Below are 15650 nucleotides of genomic sequence, written 5' to 3' on the forward strand. Positions count from 1 at the left end.
ATTAAAGCGCAATAACTCTCGAGTAACTACAGCAATTTCATCAAACACCTTCATACACATTCTGACCAAATTTGGTCGTGATTGGGCAAAGGGTTCAAAAGTAATTGATCGGACTACATACTGGATGGTGCCTGTCTGCCCTTCCGTACACCATACGTGGAACTATTTTATGTCCAGTATAATTAAACAGGTGTGTAAAATCATGACAAATATGTATTTGTTTAAAAGGATACAAAGGGCAATATCTCTTACAATATTTTGGTTGGATTTATATAACTCGTCACAAAAAAGCACAATTTACTGTGAATAAGTTCATGAAGTTTGAAGTTGGTACCTTCAACGATTTTAAAACAATAAAATAACAATAAAAAAACAGATGACCCATATTCGAACTTGATTTAAAATTATCAAAACAACCTTTCTGACAATTTACTAGGATATTTGGACTAAAAATGTAACCTCTAGAGTGTTTACAAGTTTTTTTTTTAAATATTTGGGCTCTGTGAGCTAGTTTTTGACCCCAGATTACCCATATTCGAACTTGAGCTAGAAATCATCGACACAACCTTTCTGGCAAATTTCCAGGATATTTCGACTGAAACTGTTACCTCTAGAGTGTTAACAAGGTTTTCCATATTTGGGCTCCGTGACCTAGTTTTGACCCCAGATGACCCATATTCGAACTTGGGCTAGAAAACATCGAAACAACCTATCTGACAAATATCCAGGATATTTGGGCTGTAAAGGTTACCTCTAAAGTGTTAACAAGGTTTTTCTATAGTTGGGCTCTGTGACCTAGTTTTTGACCCCAGATGACCTATATTCGAACTTGAGGAAGAAATCAACGAAACAACATTTATGCCAAACTTTCAGGATATTTGGGCTAAAAAATGTTACCTCTTAAATGTTAACAAGGTTTTTTTCCATATTTGGGCTCTGTGACCTAGTTTTTGACCCCAGATGACCCATATTCCTACGGACGACGGACGACAGACGACGGACGACGGACATTCATCGATCCTAATAGCTCACCCTCAGCCTAAGGCTCAGGTGAGCTAAAAAGCGACAATGGATGTCCAGTTCTCTATACCAAGAGCAGTTATCCGACCTTTGCTGACGACATATCCTTAATTGCGTTACCTCCCTTGAGACTTCAACGTATGCTTGACACGGTTCGGACGCGTGTTTTCGGACACGCATACACATACGCACACATATACGACCTCATACGTGTGCGTTCGCCCACACATGCACACACGCACGCAACACATGCACACACACGCACAATAACATAAAATATGTTATTCAAATGGTTAACATGACGCACTTTAATTTTATATTATTAGCGCGGTAAAATGCTGTTTTTTTTTTGTTAAACAACGCACTGTTTTTGTCACGCTTACCTCGTTATTCTTTTTCCTGATCTTATCCGACACTCAAAGTCTTAATTGTACGTAAAAGCAAGTTCATACAACACCTTTTAGTGATATACTAGTATTCAATGCCCGTGATACTGAAGCCAACATAGCAACCTTATCTCGAACTCAAAATCTCTGCAGTGCGTACATAATACCATTTATTTATAAAAGTAGTATGTCGTCTGAACAGCTACAATAGATTGTTAATTTTAATAATATATTTGTTTTACATTGAGTTACAGGAGTGTGAGAGCGTGAGTGTGAGGGGGTGGGGGGCCTGCGACTGCGTGCATGCCTGCCTGCCTTTTTGTGTAGTGCGTGCGTATGATTGAAGCAACAACTCTAAACAAAATAAGCTTATAAATACTATTTAATGTGTTCATTTATTATCGGTGCAATTCTGATTGAATCATTTTACTATTCGGACTTCAACAGAAAAATGATGAATTATTAATTCTACGAAATAAACAATATCTATAACATATACTTTATCAGAGTTTTATACAGAACTAAATTATCTTAAGTTTCTAACATGGCCATCTTATTAACATAAAAATATTTTGATTAACGTCATGTTATTATCGTTTGCCAAGAATACTCACAGTAACACTACTCGACATTGGTACGTAAAATATCACTGACATTTGTATTAAGGTGACGTATAAATTTAGTTGGCCAGTTGTAGATAATCGTTACCACAGGCGTCTGAGTCATTGTTTGTCAGGAAAATGGCTGCCTAATATGGAATATAAAGAGAATTTAATTTGAAGACTGATACGGTTGTTCCTAAAAATTGTGGTGTAAGTCATTTATGATATTTCGGAATAAAATTGTTTTATCTATACGCAGAAGCATAAATCGCTAAAATATTTCTCTGTGTAGTGCTGTTTACACGGGATCACATTGAAGATTGGAATTCGCTGAAGTTTCCGCCATTAGAAAAAAGACGAGAATGGGACATTGAATTTGACTTCTAAAGACAATTGGCTATACCATCATATCGCATACCAGTTTAAAGCGAATTGACACTGCTTTTCATGTCACCTATTTGAAAATGGATTGTTTTTATGTTGATTAAGACATTTGAATAAATCTAGACTCTATCGTGAAATCCTGTCCTGTATATCAAAGGCATTACATAGCCTTAGATGAGTTGTTTATCTCATTATATGTATCCAAAATGATACTAATCAACATAACCGTTAATCGTTACATCGGCTCTGTTGTCTCAACTTACTACAAATGGCAATTTCAAAGAAAGGGGAAGTAACTTTTCCGTGATAAATTGGAGCTGGCATTTACCAGTCCACGTTCAGTTTCGTAATCAAATTCTAGTTTTATCGTATCCCGGTTTAGACTAAAGCAATAGACACATTCCGATTTGCAACATATGAAGACAATTTCAAATCAAACGACGTAACATTTCAGTGATAAGTTGACATTTACTTGACTGTTAAGTTTCGTAATCGAAATCGAGTTAAGCGTATTGCGGTTTTGGCGCTAGACACATAGCGGTTTGGAACATGTTGAAATTTGCGAGCCTGATACAGACGATGTCTATTCAAAACCCAATTAAGCAATACATGAATAAAATGTATTGTAAGAGTTTATAAATAAAGCATACAGATGTTAACAAATTGCCAATTTCATTTTTTAACTGAATACCGGTCCATACGGCTCATCCCTGCTGATACTGTAACCATTTCTATTCAATCTTTCTTATCCTTATTACTTTAAATACCAGCCTTTCATGCACGACTGGTCTCGGGTGTCAAAAACTATATTTTTAAACTTGTCATAAACATCTATTGAAGACAAACGATAATCAGATTAACGCCTTTTTAGCTCGACTTTTCGAAGAATAGGGAGTCTCAGAGCTATCCTAGTCACCCGAGCGTCGGCGTCGGCGTAACCACTTATGTTAAAGTTTGCGTACCACCTCAAATATTTTCAAAGTCCATTGACATATGGCTTTGAAACTTTGGACGCTTGTTCACCATCATGCCCCCAATCTGTACACAGGAGGAGGTCACTGTATCGAGCATTTTGACAGAATTATGCCCCTTTTTCTACTTATAATTTACGTTAAAGTTTGCGTACCACCTCAAATATGTTCAAAGTCCATTGACATCTGGCTTTGAAACTTTGCACGTTTGTTCACCATCCTGCCCCAACCTGTACACAGGAGGGGGTAACTCTATCAAACATTTTGACAAAATTATGCCCCTTTTTCGACTCAAAATTTACGTTAAAGTTTGCGTACCACCTCAAATATTTTCAAAGTCCATTGACATCTGGCTTTGAAACTTAGCACGCTTGTTCAAAATCATGTCCCCAACATGTACACAGGAGGAGGTAACTCTATCAAGTATTTTGACAAAAGAATGCCCCTTTTTTACTTAAAATTTACGTTAAAGTTTGCGTACCACCTCAAATATTTTCAAAGTCCATTGACATCTGGCTTTGAAACTTAGCACGCTTGTTCAAAATCATGTCCCCAACATGTACACAGGAGGAGGTAACTCTATCAAGTATTTTGACAAAAGAATGCCCCTTTTTTACTTAAAATTTACGTTAAAGTTTGCGTACCACCTCAAATAGTTTCAAAGTCCATTGACATCTGGCTTTGAAACTTTGCACGCTTTTTCACCATCATGCCCCCAACCTGTACACAGGAGGAGGTAACTCTATCAAGTATTTTGACAAAAGTATGCCCCTTTTTTTACTTAAAATTTACGTTAAAGTTTGCGTACCACCTCAAATATTTTCCAATTCAATTTATGTAAATATCTCAGCACATCATGTTTTGCATTGAAATCTTATCTAACTGTTATCCATGCATGTTTCGCCAAAACTTTTCAATCCATACATTGAAAAGCGGCAGAATAGTCGAGCGCGCTGTCTCTGTGACAGCTCTTGTTTGTATTGTTTCTATGAATTGTATTTAAATTGAGATCAAATCTTATTTTCAATTAACATATCTTGTCATTTGGTCTGAATTAAGTATCTTAGGTTATCAATTACTAAGTGCTAAAAGTCTGTAAAACTAACTTAACACGTATATTTTTTGTATTATTTGGCACTTGCCACATACATCTGTAGACGACCAATTACACTATCATAAAAAAATAATCTTATATCTATATATATGTCGACAGAACTTAATAGGTACATGTTGTCAAGATACATTAGATGTTAACTGCCTAAATACCGCCGAAGCCATCTAACAATATAAAGTGTGTGTGAGAGAATTTACTGTCGTTTCCATGTTAAATCGGTAATAGGGATGAGTATAATTGTAACTTCTGAGTAGAAACACTTTGAATGTATGTGTTTGTTATAGGCTTAATGAGGTTTATAGCTGTTGTCTGAACATTTTCTCGAACATGTTGCAAATAAATAAAACAAAGTTGGTTTGTTTTTTTAGGCAATTGTTATTTTTAGCTGATTTAATCGGTGTTGAATACCGGTGCATTTCTAGGTGCGTCAATGTGCATTTCCATAACAATGATCATAATCACTCCCACTACTATCTTCTTTAAAGGCTCGTATAGTTTGCACTTACAAACTGTTAATTCTGTAGCAATACGTCTATATCATATTACCAAATGCATTCGTTCATGAGCAATTATTTTTGTACAGAGGGATAACGTTGAAGAATACTGTCATTATATGCCACTTAAGATCTACCCATCGCTCATAAGAATTTTAAAATTATGAACCGCCTACTTTAAATATATTTAATGTTTACTAAACTACGTCTTGATCATCACGAGAGAGGCCTGATTTCATTCTTACTATTGACAAAGTGAAACGATGTATTACGAAGCATTGGAGCATGCACGGTATTTAAGTGATATATTCCTCTTATGTATTGTGACCTCGTGCAGACAAATATTTTGGTCATAATAACAATATATTTTGACGGAGACATAGACACATGTTTTGGAGTTAACACTGTTTCCTATTATTTCAGTATTTCTGCAGGGCGTGACAGGCAATACGGATTAAGCCAGGTATCCATTTCTTAAACATTTCTTACGATACGAATGTTAATTATAGCTAATTACAATAACATTTACGATGATTTAAAAAGATAAAAAAAACACTTGCCATCCAGGTTAAAAGAGAAAGAAAATTAAATTTACAATTTTTACTGAACATTTTGCCCGGAACCGTATCTGTATTATTGCTTGAGGTAAACCGCGCCCTTTTTCATAACAAGCGCATGCGCCGTGACGAGCTTATATGCTTTTATATAACTGTACACTTAACCATACTATATGTACTATATTGTAATCGTATAAGAATAATCAGATTTTCGACATTTGTCGTTTATAAATCAGAACTGGGGATGTAAGACTTCCGTTGCTGGAATGAAGCTGACTAATGTCTCTCGATTACGTGAGTCTTATATTTAGGGTCTTCCTCATTGCCTTAGTGGGTGGGGAAGCCAGATTACGTGAGTCTTGTATTTAGGGTCTTCCTCACTGCCTAAGTGGGTGGGGAAGCCAGATTACGTGAGTCTTGTATTTAGGGTCTTTCTCACTGCCTAAGAGGGTGGGGAAGCCAGGAATTAAAACGTTACAATTTTATTTATTTTTAAAATAATAATAATAATAATAATAATAAATAATAATAATAATAATAATAATAATAATAATAATAATAATGTGTATAAAATGAATAATATGATTATAAATGATAATAATATGAATAATAATATGAATAATTATATGAATAATAATATGAATAATAATAACAACCACTAATTTTTAAAGGTTACACTTCATGATATTAGTACAGTTTTGCCTATAAAATATATTTTCTATTCGGCCATCTGATAACAAACACATTCAGTTTTGAAACATATTATGAACAATTCACACAAGGAAACATTAAAACATTCCTCACAATTGTATTTATAGATAAACAATGAATCAATAATGGCATGTCAAAATAAAGAGTCAGTTTATTGGACGGTGAAACCAATTTAAAACTTACAGTATTAATCCTACACCGTGCACTCACAGAAAGACACCCACATTTTTAACAACAAATGAAAAGTAAATATCTATAAATATTAGACTCCATTCTTTAATGTTAATGCTGCTATCTTTTGGACATTTCTGTGAGTATGTCATTTCAGATCTTCATATATTGCAATATGAAAATGTTTCTTTCGAATGTTTGTATGAACTAGGTCTCTTATAGAACTAGGTCAAGTTGTTTTGAAGCTGACCTGAGTGTACACGTATACTTACATCATTTGAAAATGTAAGAATCTCCAGCAAGTGTAATCGTACCATTTCATTTCATGCCATAGCCAATTTGAACATCTAATTCAAGAGTTAAACATACACCTTTTTTTCAACATGTTTTGGTGTTATACGAAGTTGAGCAAATTTACGAAGGAATATTTTTATGGAACTTGCTTGAAGTGACACTCTTGTTCAAAATAAATAAAAAAAAAACATGCATAACAAACATAAATTTTGAGTGTTGGACCTTTAACTACTTACTATACATAAATAAATGTATTTATGCAAAATATTAATTACTGATAACAAGATTGTTACCGTGTATTTAAAGTTAGAGCCATTTTTTTGCAAATATCCATGGAAACCAGTGATATAAGACTACTGACAAAACATTAGATCGCAGAATTTCATATTCAAGTTCAAAAATTCATGTTGTATGCAATTTTCTTAAACCGTTAGTAACGGTTTAAACCATAAAACATTAATTTTCGAACGGAAATGTGCAAATCTGCGCTCTGGGATGGTATTCCATATTGATCTTAAATGGATCTAAGAACGATGTAGCTAATCGGATTACTTGTTATTTATAACTGACCAATAGATTGAATGAAGTCAATCATGTATGACCATAAAATTTACTTGGATCATTGGTTTGCAGATATTTACGCAAAAAACTCTTCCCAAGACAAAACAATAAAATATTTGTAAAAACTGTAAATCTGTGAGAGTGCAGCTTTGATAGCTGAATACGCACAACTATTAAATGATTGGCGAATGCTCAAAGATTTACAGTGACCATCTACCGTCTCATGAGGTGAAAAGATCGTGTTTTCCGCATCTTTCTATCAAATTCAACACGGTATCCTTTATAAGAACCATTGTTTTCGATATTATAACGTCTTTGGGAGTAACAGTGCATCTTAAATTCCTTTAGCATTTTTCCGGACAAGTCCGTCTACAATATGTATGTATTTGTGTCCGAATGTTCCAGACCATCCCATCAAAAATGTTTTGTGGTTTCTTGCTAATGGGATTTAAAAAAAAAAAAAACATTCAAAACAAATATTGAACAATAATAACCCATATTCACTAAGTGATTACAAATCCAAATATATAGTTCTTAAATTGCCAGCAATCACCACAAAGCCACACAACATTGTTGACTCAAGTGCCATCATCTTGGCACCTCGAGCAGTTCCTAATCTTTTTACACTTTAGCACACAAAAAAACAATTTAGGATTCAATCTTCTTCTGTTAAACTTGCAAAGCTGTTTCAAATACGTGGCATGTCTTAAAGGGTCGTATGTACTAGGTAATTGAAGGAATGAATCTCAAAAAGAAATTAAACTTGACTGTTTGAAACTAGTGTATGTTCGCTCTTTGAACCCAAAGTTAGCTTAGTGGCGGTACTTAAAAATATGCCTGATTTATAGCACTCCTCAGTTTTTTCTTATGATTCAAATGGTTCCACGAAATAATGTGGTGTATTCCAATTTAAGTAATTCTATGTATTTTAAATGGGTGCACAGAGGGATAACATTACAACTAATAACCAATGCTTAATGTCAAACTAACAAAGGCACCTGGTTAAATAAATACGACCAAACACCAGAGATACTTTTATAAGTAAATATGTATGATAATAATTTTGTCAATGAACCTCATTTCAATATGCCAATGACTTGTTTAGACGGCCTCATCAGTTTTCCATTAAGAAAATGTCCAACTGTTAAACCATTTACGTTTATGAATAAATAGTGTGAATACCAAACCCTCTGTATAGCTCAAAATCACAAAACGCAGTCTTTCACGGGTACACTATTTAACTCAACTACAACATCTTAATTCAATTTCGTCCATGTTTCAAAAGGGGGTTATGTATATTACTTATATCGTGATGCTATGAATTATACAATTCAATGTATATTTAGAAAAAAATATGTTTGTGATAAAGTTTGAATTAAAAGAAATGACGGCATACATTTTGAATAGAAAACTTGTTATGATTTGTTATGTTGAAATAAGGAAAATAATTGACAAGCAATAATTATATACATTCTGAAAAAGAGATCTTTTTCAGTACTCAATAGTTTACTTGATCAAAGGTATAAAGGCGTCAGTTCCGTGTAATTTCCATTCTGTTCACTGACGGTAATGATAATGGCAACAACGTCATAATCTCCTAGCACCGGCTATTTTATTATAAAGAGTAACTATTAACACATATTTAACTATCCTGAATGCACCTCAATTCTATTAGGACATTTACGGATGGCTTAAATGACATCTTAAAGAACACAATGATATCACTTAGATTTAATTGACCGTGCCCATTCCAACATTAACCAGTGACGACATTTGATATTTGTGTTAAGTTTGTTGTTTTGTCTCATTGGGTAGAATAGAAAACGGAAAATACGACGTAACGTTGTTATAACTGCTACAGTGTTTGTGTCTGTAGTTTTTTACTTGTATCTTATTTCTTTTAGCCAAAATATTTTATTCAAACTTGATTTTGCAAAAAAAATTTTTTATCGTGATTATCATAAAGACTTTACTGTTTCATTATTTAAAAAAAATTAAACGAAAACATCATTACGGTGCTAATCTTGACCCTGTTATAGAGAATACTAGGTTAGTGCCGTGGATGGAGGAAGTTTATCTGGCAAGGCGGAGGAATTTATCGGGTGAGCCTTTTAATATGAAAAATTCAATTGAAGGCATAAAAAAAGCTTTTAAAAGTGCACAAACACGGTTCAGTCACCAAACGTTATCTGATAATGTAACAATTATTCCGCAAGTCACAGAGCACAGTACACAGGTCACGGTTCAAGATCACGAGTGTTTACAAACAATCGCCACATGTTAAATGGATTTAATTATGGTGATAGTGTTGGATGTTCAGAACTGCACAGGCAAAGAGATAATTCATTTCTGTTGTAAGTGAGATTTTGTCATTCACCACAGAAATGGAATTAACTATCGTTGAATGCTGCACACTTTCCAGCATGTGCGGGTGGGGTAAGAATTTCACGTCACATGTAGATTTTCTGGTCGATTGATTGTTTGTCAGTGTCATTATTATGCAGAGTGATGTGCGAGTGATTGTTGAGGTCGGTTGTTGGCGGACTATTGATAAGATACTAGAACACTATTTGTGCATTTCCTCTGACATTTCAGAATAGAAAATAGTCCGCTTTCGTGGTCACATGACCAACTGACTGTAGATAGACCTCACGTGGTCAACTGACCTAATAAACTAAAATTTACACGGCACCTTGTTATTGGACCGATTTCTATGCAAGTGACAGGATAAATAAGGTTACTCAATACTTTTGTTGTTGTTGTTCACTGTTCATTGGTTGTAATGACAAGTGCAACAATGCCAACGCCAGCTCCCGCTTACAACGACCGCGGTTCGATGAAATCTTTTTTTTTTCAAAAACTATTAAAGAAGAATAAAAAATAAATAGAATAACAGCACTGATATGGGTTTACCAATTACAACTTGCTAAAGGTATTTTACGGAGATGATTATATAGATATATTCACTTGAATAATCTTAATGCAGGGTAATAGTTTTGACATCACTTATACTCCTTATGTATAATATACGAATACATGTAGTTGTATGGCCACGATGACATTGGTTACAAACTAAGCATAGCATCGCTACAAATGATTGTGCGCTCCCTCGAAAAACTTGTATCCTACGCATTGGTCTGCCTTGACGAGAACAGTAAACAAACATTTACTATGGGCTTGTCAATCTCCTACGCATTGATATGCCTTGACGAGCACACCACCCAAACAATTACTGTAAGCATGCCATTCTCCAACGCTGTGATCTCCCTTAACAAGCACAACACCGACTTATTCCTATATGTGGTTATCCTTTTCAGTGATCACCCATGACGAGCTCACCACCCAAACATTTACTACGAACAGGTCAATCCCAAATCATTTAATTAGAGCTTGTCAATCTCCTTCGCAGTGAACTTCTTGGACGAACACATCACTCAAACATATTTGAGCTGGTTTGCATGCACTTAAGACTTACAATGAAACAAAACAACAAACATAGAATACATAAATATTAAAATATCATTATCAATTATTAAAGGTTTCACTGCTCTGATCGGGAAGCACAAACGATCATACACGCTTTTATTCAATATAAACTATGTGTCTTAGGTTTTTTTTTACTTACACGACTACAGTTTCATTACAAATTAAATCATTAAACATCATCGATCTTAGCCCCTACTCCTTGGGGATGAATATGCAACGAAGTTCTGATCATAAAATCTAAACCCTGCACGAGTTAAGATCATAAACTAAAAACCCAACACAAGTTATGATCATAAACTCTAAACCTACCACAAGTTATGATTTGAAGTATAAACCGTGCGTAACATGATGTTTCTGAAAGAATGTGATGCTCACATGATACTTGCATATGTCTCAAGAGACTGGCATTGTGCAACTGCATATATATTAAGATATAGAGTTGCCGGTGAATTGAAGTGTCTTTTTTCAGTATTTATTCTTTTGAATGTCAATGAATACAAAGTCTACTGTATTTGAATACAGTAACAAGCAGAGTGAAACCAAATTATGTTCTACATACAACAAATGATGTCACTCTTAAGCAGATAAGATTGTCCTCATTTAAACGAGCAAACCAATCTGTCTAAGGATATTACCAGTCAAGTCACAGACAGCGTTACAAATCAAATTACAGTTTTTGAGAAGTCCATATTATTTAGTAGCACTCGTTCTGGTGGTATTTAAGTGGTTTCAAATCCTGAGTTTTTTTAACATAAATTCTACAATTAAAGTGAAATAAACACTTTGTGATTCTTTTAGTAACTGATTTTTTGCCAATGTTCCGTAAACTGGTATCGTTATAGGAACGTCGTCAGTCGCATGTCAGCGACATGGGCGTGTTCCTGCCCCTTTGAGCTAACCGATTATTTGGGATTCACAGACAAGGGCGAAAAGATACATATCTAAGATGATTGTATCTACATTGCTCTACTCCATGCAGTTTAGCATATCATTGAATATTTAAACAGGCTATCAAATTAAAAGCTTGTGATCATACGTTTATGATGCCCATGAAAAAATGTAACAGTAAAATGGGAAAACCAGAGCAGTTAATCTGAGCAATGAACAGCCTAATGTTGCCATTAAAATGACCAAATAAATATGTTTCCATCCTGTGTAGTTACAGATACTCAGACAAACGAAAACAGCATGCCTAGCTATTTTCAAATGATAATGCATTTCGCATTTACATTATTTTTTCAGTTCTGTTCACTGTACTTCTGTGAAATATATAGTTGCATTAAACTATTTATAAACTTAGATGCCGAGAAGATACAGCTGGAATTATTCAGACGGCAGACGACCTCTTGCAATGTTACATTTATATAACATCATCTAGTATATTATTTCAGGTACTGTGACAATACGGTTAGCTTAGAATGATTCCGAGGGCAGCCGACCTGTTGCAAAGTGATACTTATATAACCATGTATAACCTTCTAGGTACCGTGGCAGTACGGTAAGCTTAAAATGATTCCGAGGGCAGCCGACCCATTGCAAAGTGATACTTATATAAGCCATGTATAACCTTCTAGGTACTGTGGCAGTACGGTAAGCTTAAAATGATTCCGAGGGCAGCCGACCCATTGCAAAGTGATACTTATATAACCATGTATAACCTTCAAGGTACTGTGACAGGACGGTTAGCTTAAAATGATTCCGAGGGCAGCCGACCTATTGCAAAGTGATACTTATATAAGCCATGTATAACCTTCTAGGTACTGTGGCAGTACGGTTAGCTTAAAATGATTCCGAGGGCAGCCGACCCATTGCAAAGTGATACTTATATAACCATGTATAACCTTCAAGGTACTGTGACAGGACGGTAAGCTTAGGATGATTCCGAGGGCAGCCGATCTATTGCAAAGTGATACTTATATAAGCCATGTATAACCTTCTAGGTACTGTGGCAGTACGGTTAGCTTAAAATGATTCCGAGGGCAGCCGACCTGTTGCAAAGTGATACTTATATAAGCCATGTATAACCTTCTAGGTACTGTGGCAGTACGGTTAGCTTAAAATGATTCCGAGGGTAGCCGACCTATTGCAAAGTGATACTTATATAACCATGTATAACCTTCTAGGTACTGTGGCAGTACGGTAAGCTTAAAATGATTCCGAGGGCAGCCGACCCATTGCAAAGTGATACTTATATAAGCCATATTTAACCTTCTAGATACTGTGGCAGTACGGTAAGCTTAGAATGATTCCGAGGGCAAGCCGACCTATTGCAAAGTGATACTTATATAAGCCATGTATAACCTTCTAGGTACTGTGACAGGACGGTTAGCTTAAAATGATTCCGAGGGCAGCCGACCTATTGCAAGTGATACTTATATAACCATGTATAACCTTCTAGGTACTGTGACAGGACGGTAAGTTTAGAATGATTCCGAGGGCAGCCGATCTATTGCAAAGTGATACTTATATAAGCCATGTATAACCTTCAAGGTACTGTGACAGGACGATAGGCTTAAAATGATTCCGAGGGCAGCCGACCTATTGCAAAGTGATACTTATATAAGCCATGTATAACCTTCTAGGTACTGTGACAGGACGATAGGCTTAAAATGATTCCAAGGGCAGCCGACCTATTGCAAAGTGATACTTATATAAGCCATGTATAACCTTCTAGGTACTGTGACAGGACGATAGGCATAAAATGATTCCGAGGGCAGCCGACCTATTGCAAAGTGATACTTATATAACCATGTATAACCTTCTAGGTACTGTGGCAGTACGGTTAGCTTAGAATGATTCCGAGGGCAGCCGACCTATTGCAAAGTGATACTTATATAAGCCATGTATAACCTTCTAGGTACTGTGGCAGTACGGTAAGCTTAGAATGATTCCATGGGCAGCCGACCTATTGCAAAGTGATACTTATATAAGTCATATATAGCCTTCTAGGTACTTTGGCAGGACGATAAGCGTAGAATGATTCCGAGGGCAGCCGACCTATTGCAAAGTGATATTTATATAAATTAAAAAGCAAAGTTTAGCTTGTACGAAGTGTGGAAGTACGGTATGGCTGGAATAATTCGGAGTCTTACATAAGATCATGTTTGATATTGCAGCTACTCTGACAGTACGGTATGGATGGGGAGGAACGACCGGAATGATTCCGACAGCAGACTTTCTCTTTCAAGACGAATGTGACATTGAGAGCATATTTGGAAATGGTATGATACGGACACTAGTTTGAGACTCACACTCAGAAAAGGAAGATTTAAATTTTGTTGTAAAAATATTATTACGCGAGCAAAGATAGTATAAATTGCTGTAACTTAAACAAAAAGTCTATTCTACAATTAGGCACACATCCTTTGTCAAAATAAGTTACATTAAAAATATTTTGAAACAATGAAGACGTTAGTGAAGACAGATTCAGGATGTTTCAACATAGTTCACATGTGAAATAAGAAGTGGCAATTTAGCTGTAACCATGGACGTGTGTTATAACCGTCGAGGTTTTGCTTGAGTATGTTTTAAGTTATTGTAACTTAAGTTAATGTCCTAATTAGTTTCACTGTATTACATCCTACTGTGTAGTGCAATGGTGTGGGTAGTAAGAGCAATACAGACGCATTCCTCGTCTTCAGTAGAGTGTCCGTCTTCATCAGCTGTATTTCAATTTTACCTCGTATTAAATTCACCATTTGATGTTAACAATGAAGTATAAATGTTGTTCATTATATTCATTCCGGTGATAATTGTATATAGAGCTTTATCATTGCAATTCAAATGATACTTTACTCAAACAGTGAAATAAAAGTTTGATAGAGTACATTCCAATGCAGTTTTAGCACGCTCTCATTACAATATCTAACGTCTGCGCGCACAGGGCTTGAAGACAATTTTAACAAACATTTTTCCACAATAAAACGTTCGCATACAATTTGGCTCGCTTTTATGGATAACTAAAATTAACTGTCAGTTTACCTCCTTTAAGGTAATAAATAAAAAGAAAAAGTGTTTGTTTTAGGGTAAAATTTAAGTAAATTTCACCACGTAAACCCAAGAGTTAATACAGCTTTTAGTATTCACTGTGTGAAATATATAGCGATCTTACACTGTAACAAACAACTGTATAATAAGCAAATTGCGTTGAACCATAAATAAACATGACTTTGTATGATCAGCTTTAAAATAGCATGTAAGAAATAAAAGGAAATGTTCCAGTCATTGCCTTACCACACAGGGCTTATTGCAAAGCAATGCTTCTAGCCAAAGGCGAGGGAAAGTAACATTGATTTTGAACAAGAGAGCCACTGTGCTATCCCACTCTGTATTCACCAGACCTTGCAACATGTGATATCTTTATTTCTAGTTGATATTCTGATTATAAATTTAAAATGATATTATTTGATCAAATTTGACTATGCGAAGATCTTAAATGGTGTTTAGAGAACTGTGAAAACTCTCCCTCGTCAATCAAGGAATCAAGAATAACTGTAAAGGCTTCCTAGCATCGAACATATTGTCAATGCTGTTATACATTATACATAATAGTCAATCTGAAAATTCTTAAAAAACGTTGTAAGTATTGATATTATTCCAGTCACGGCGGAAGACATCCAGGAAGCGATAGGTCGGGACACGGGCATTGATGTGAATGCCATACTCGAGGACAGCGCGTGTCGGGACGAGGACTTGTGAGTTAATATAGGGATACATTTGTTGTTAACACTGTTATTGAGCCAGTTTATGATTCGGTGCAATATGAGGTGTAAAAGCTCATTCTTGATTTCACCATATTTTCCTCCGAAAGACCAGGGCCCCGTCACAATAAGATATCTTAGTCGTAAACATTCGTAAAATAACGGCCAGAATCTCTGCGATAAAAGTCCTTATGATATT

At 35.3% G+C, this 15650-nt stretch overlaps 1 protein-coding gene across 3 annotated transcripts in view; it reads left to right on the top strand.

Annotated features, from left to right (window-relative positions):
- The first annotated feature begins 5160 nt into the window (after positions 1–5160).
- Positions 5161–15650, top strand: part of LOC128214740 (uncharacterized) — a 35820-nt gene continuing 25330 nt past the window's right edge. The window contains exons 1-4 of one of the 3 annotated variants that reach the window (XM_052921364.1): positions 5161–5263; positions 5395–5434; positions 13868–13972; positions 15352–15445. In XM_052921364.1, the coding sequence (XP_052777324.1) occupies positions 13909–13972; positions 15352–15445 (158 nt within the window). In that variant the 5' untranslated portion in view covers positions 5161–5263; positions 5395–5434; positions 13868–13908. The other 2 variants (XM_052921363.1, XM_052921362.1) reach the window with 2 other exon arrangements.

Source organism: Mya arenaria, chromosome 13, assembly GCF_026914265.1.
Source record: "Mya arenaria isolate MELC-2E11 chromosome 13, ASM2691426v1".
NCBI lineage: Eukaryota > Metazoa > Mollusca > Bivalvia > Myida > Myidae > Mya > Mya arenaria.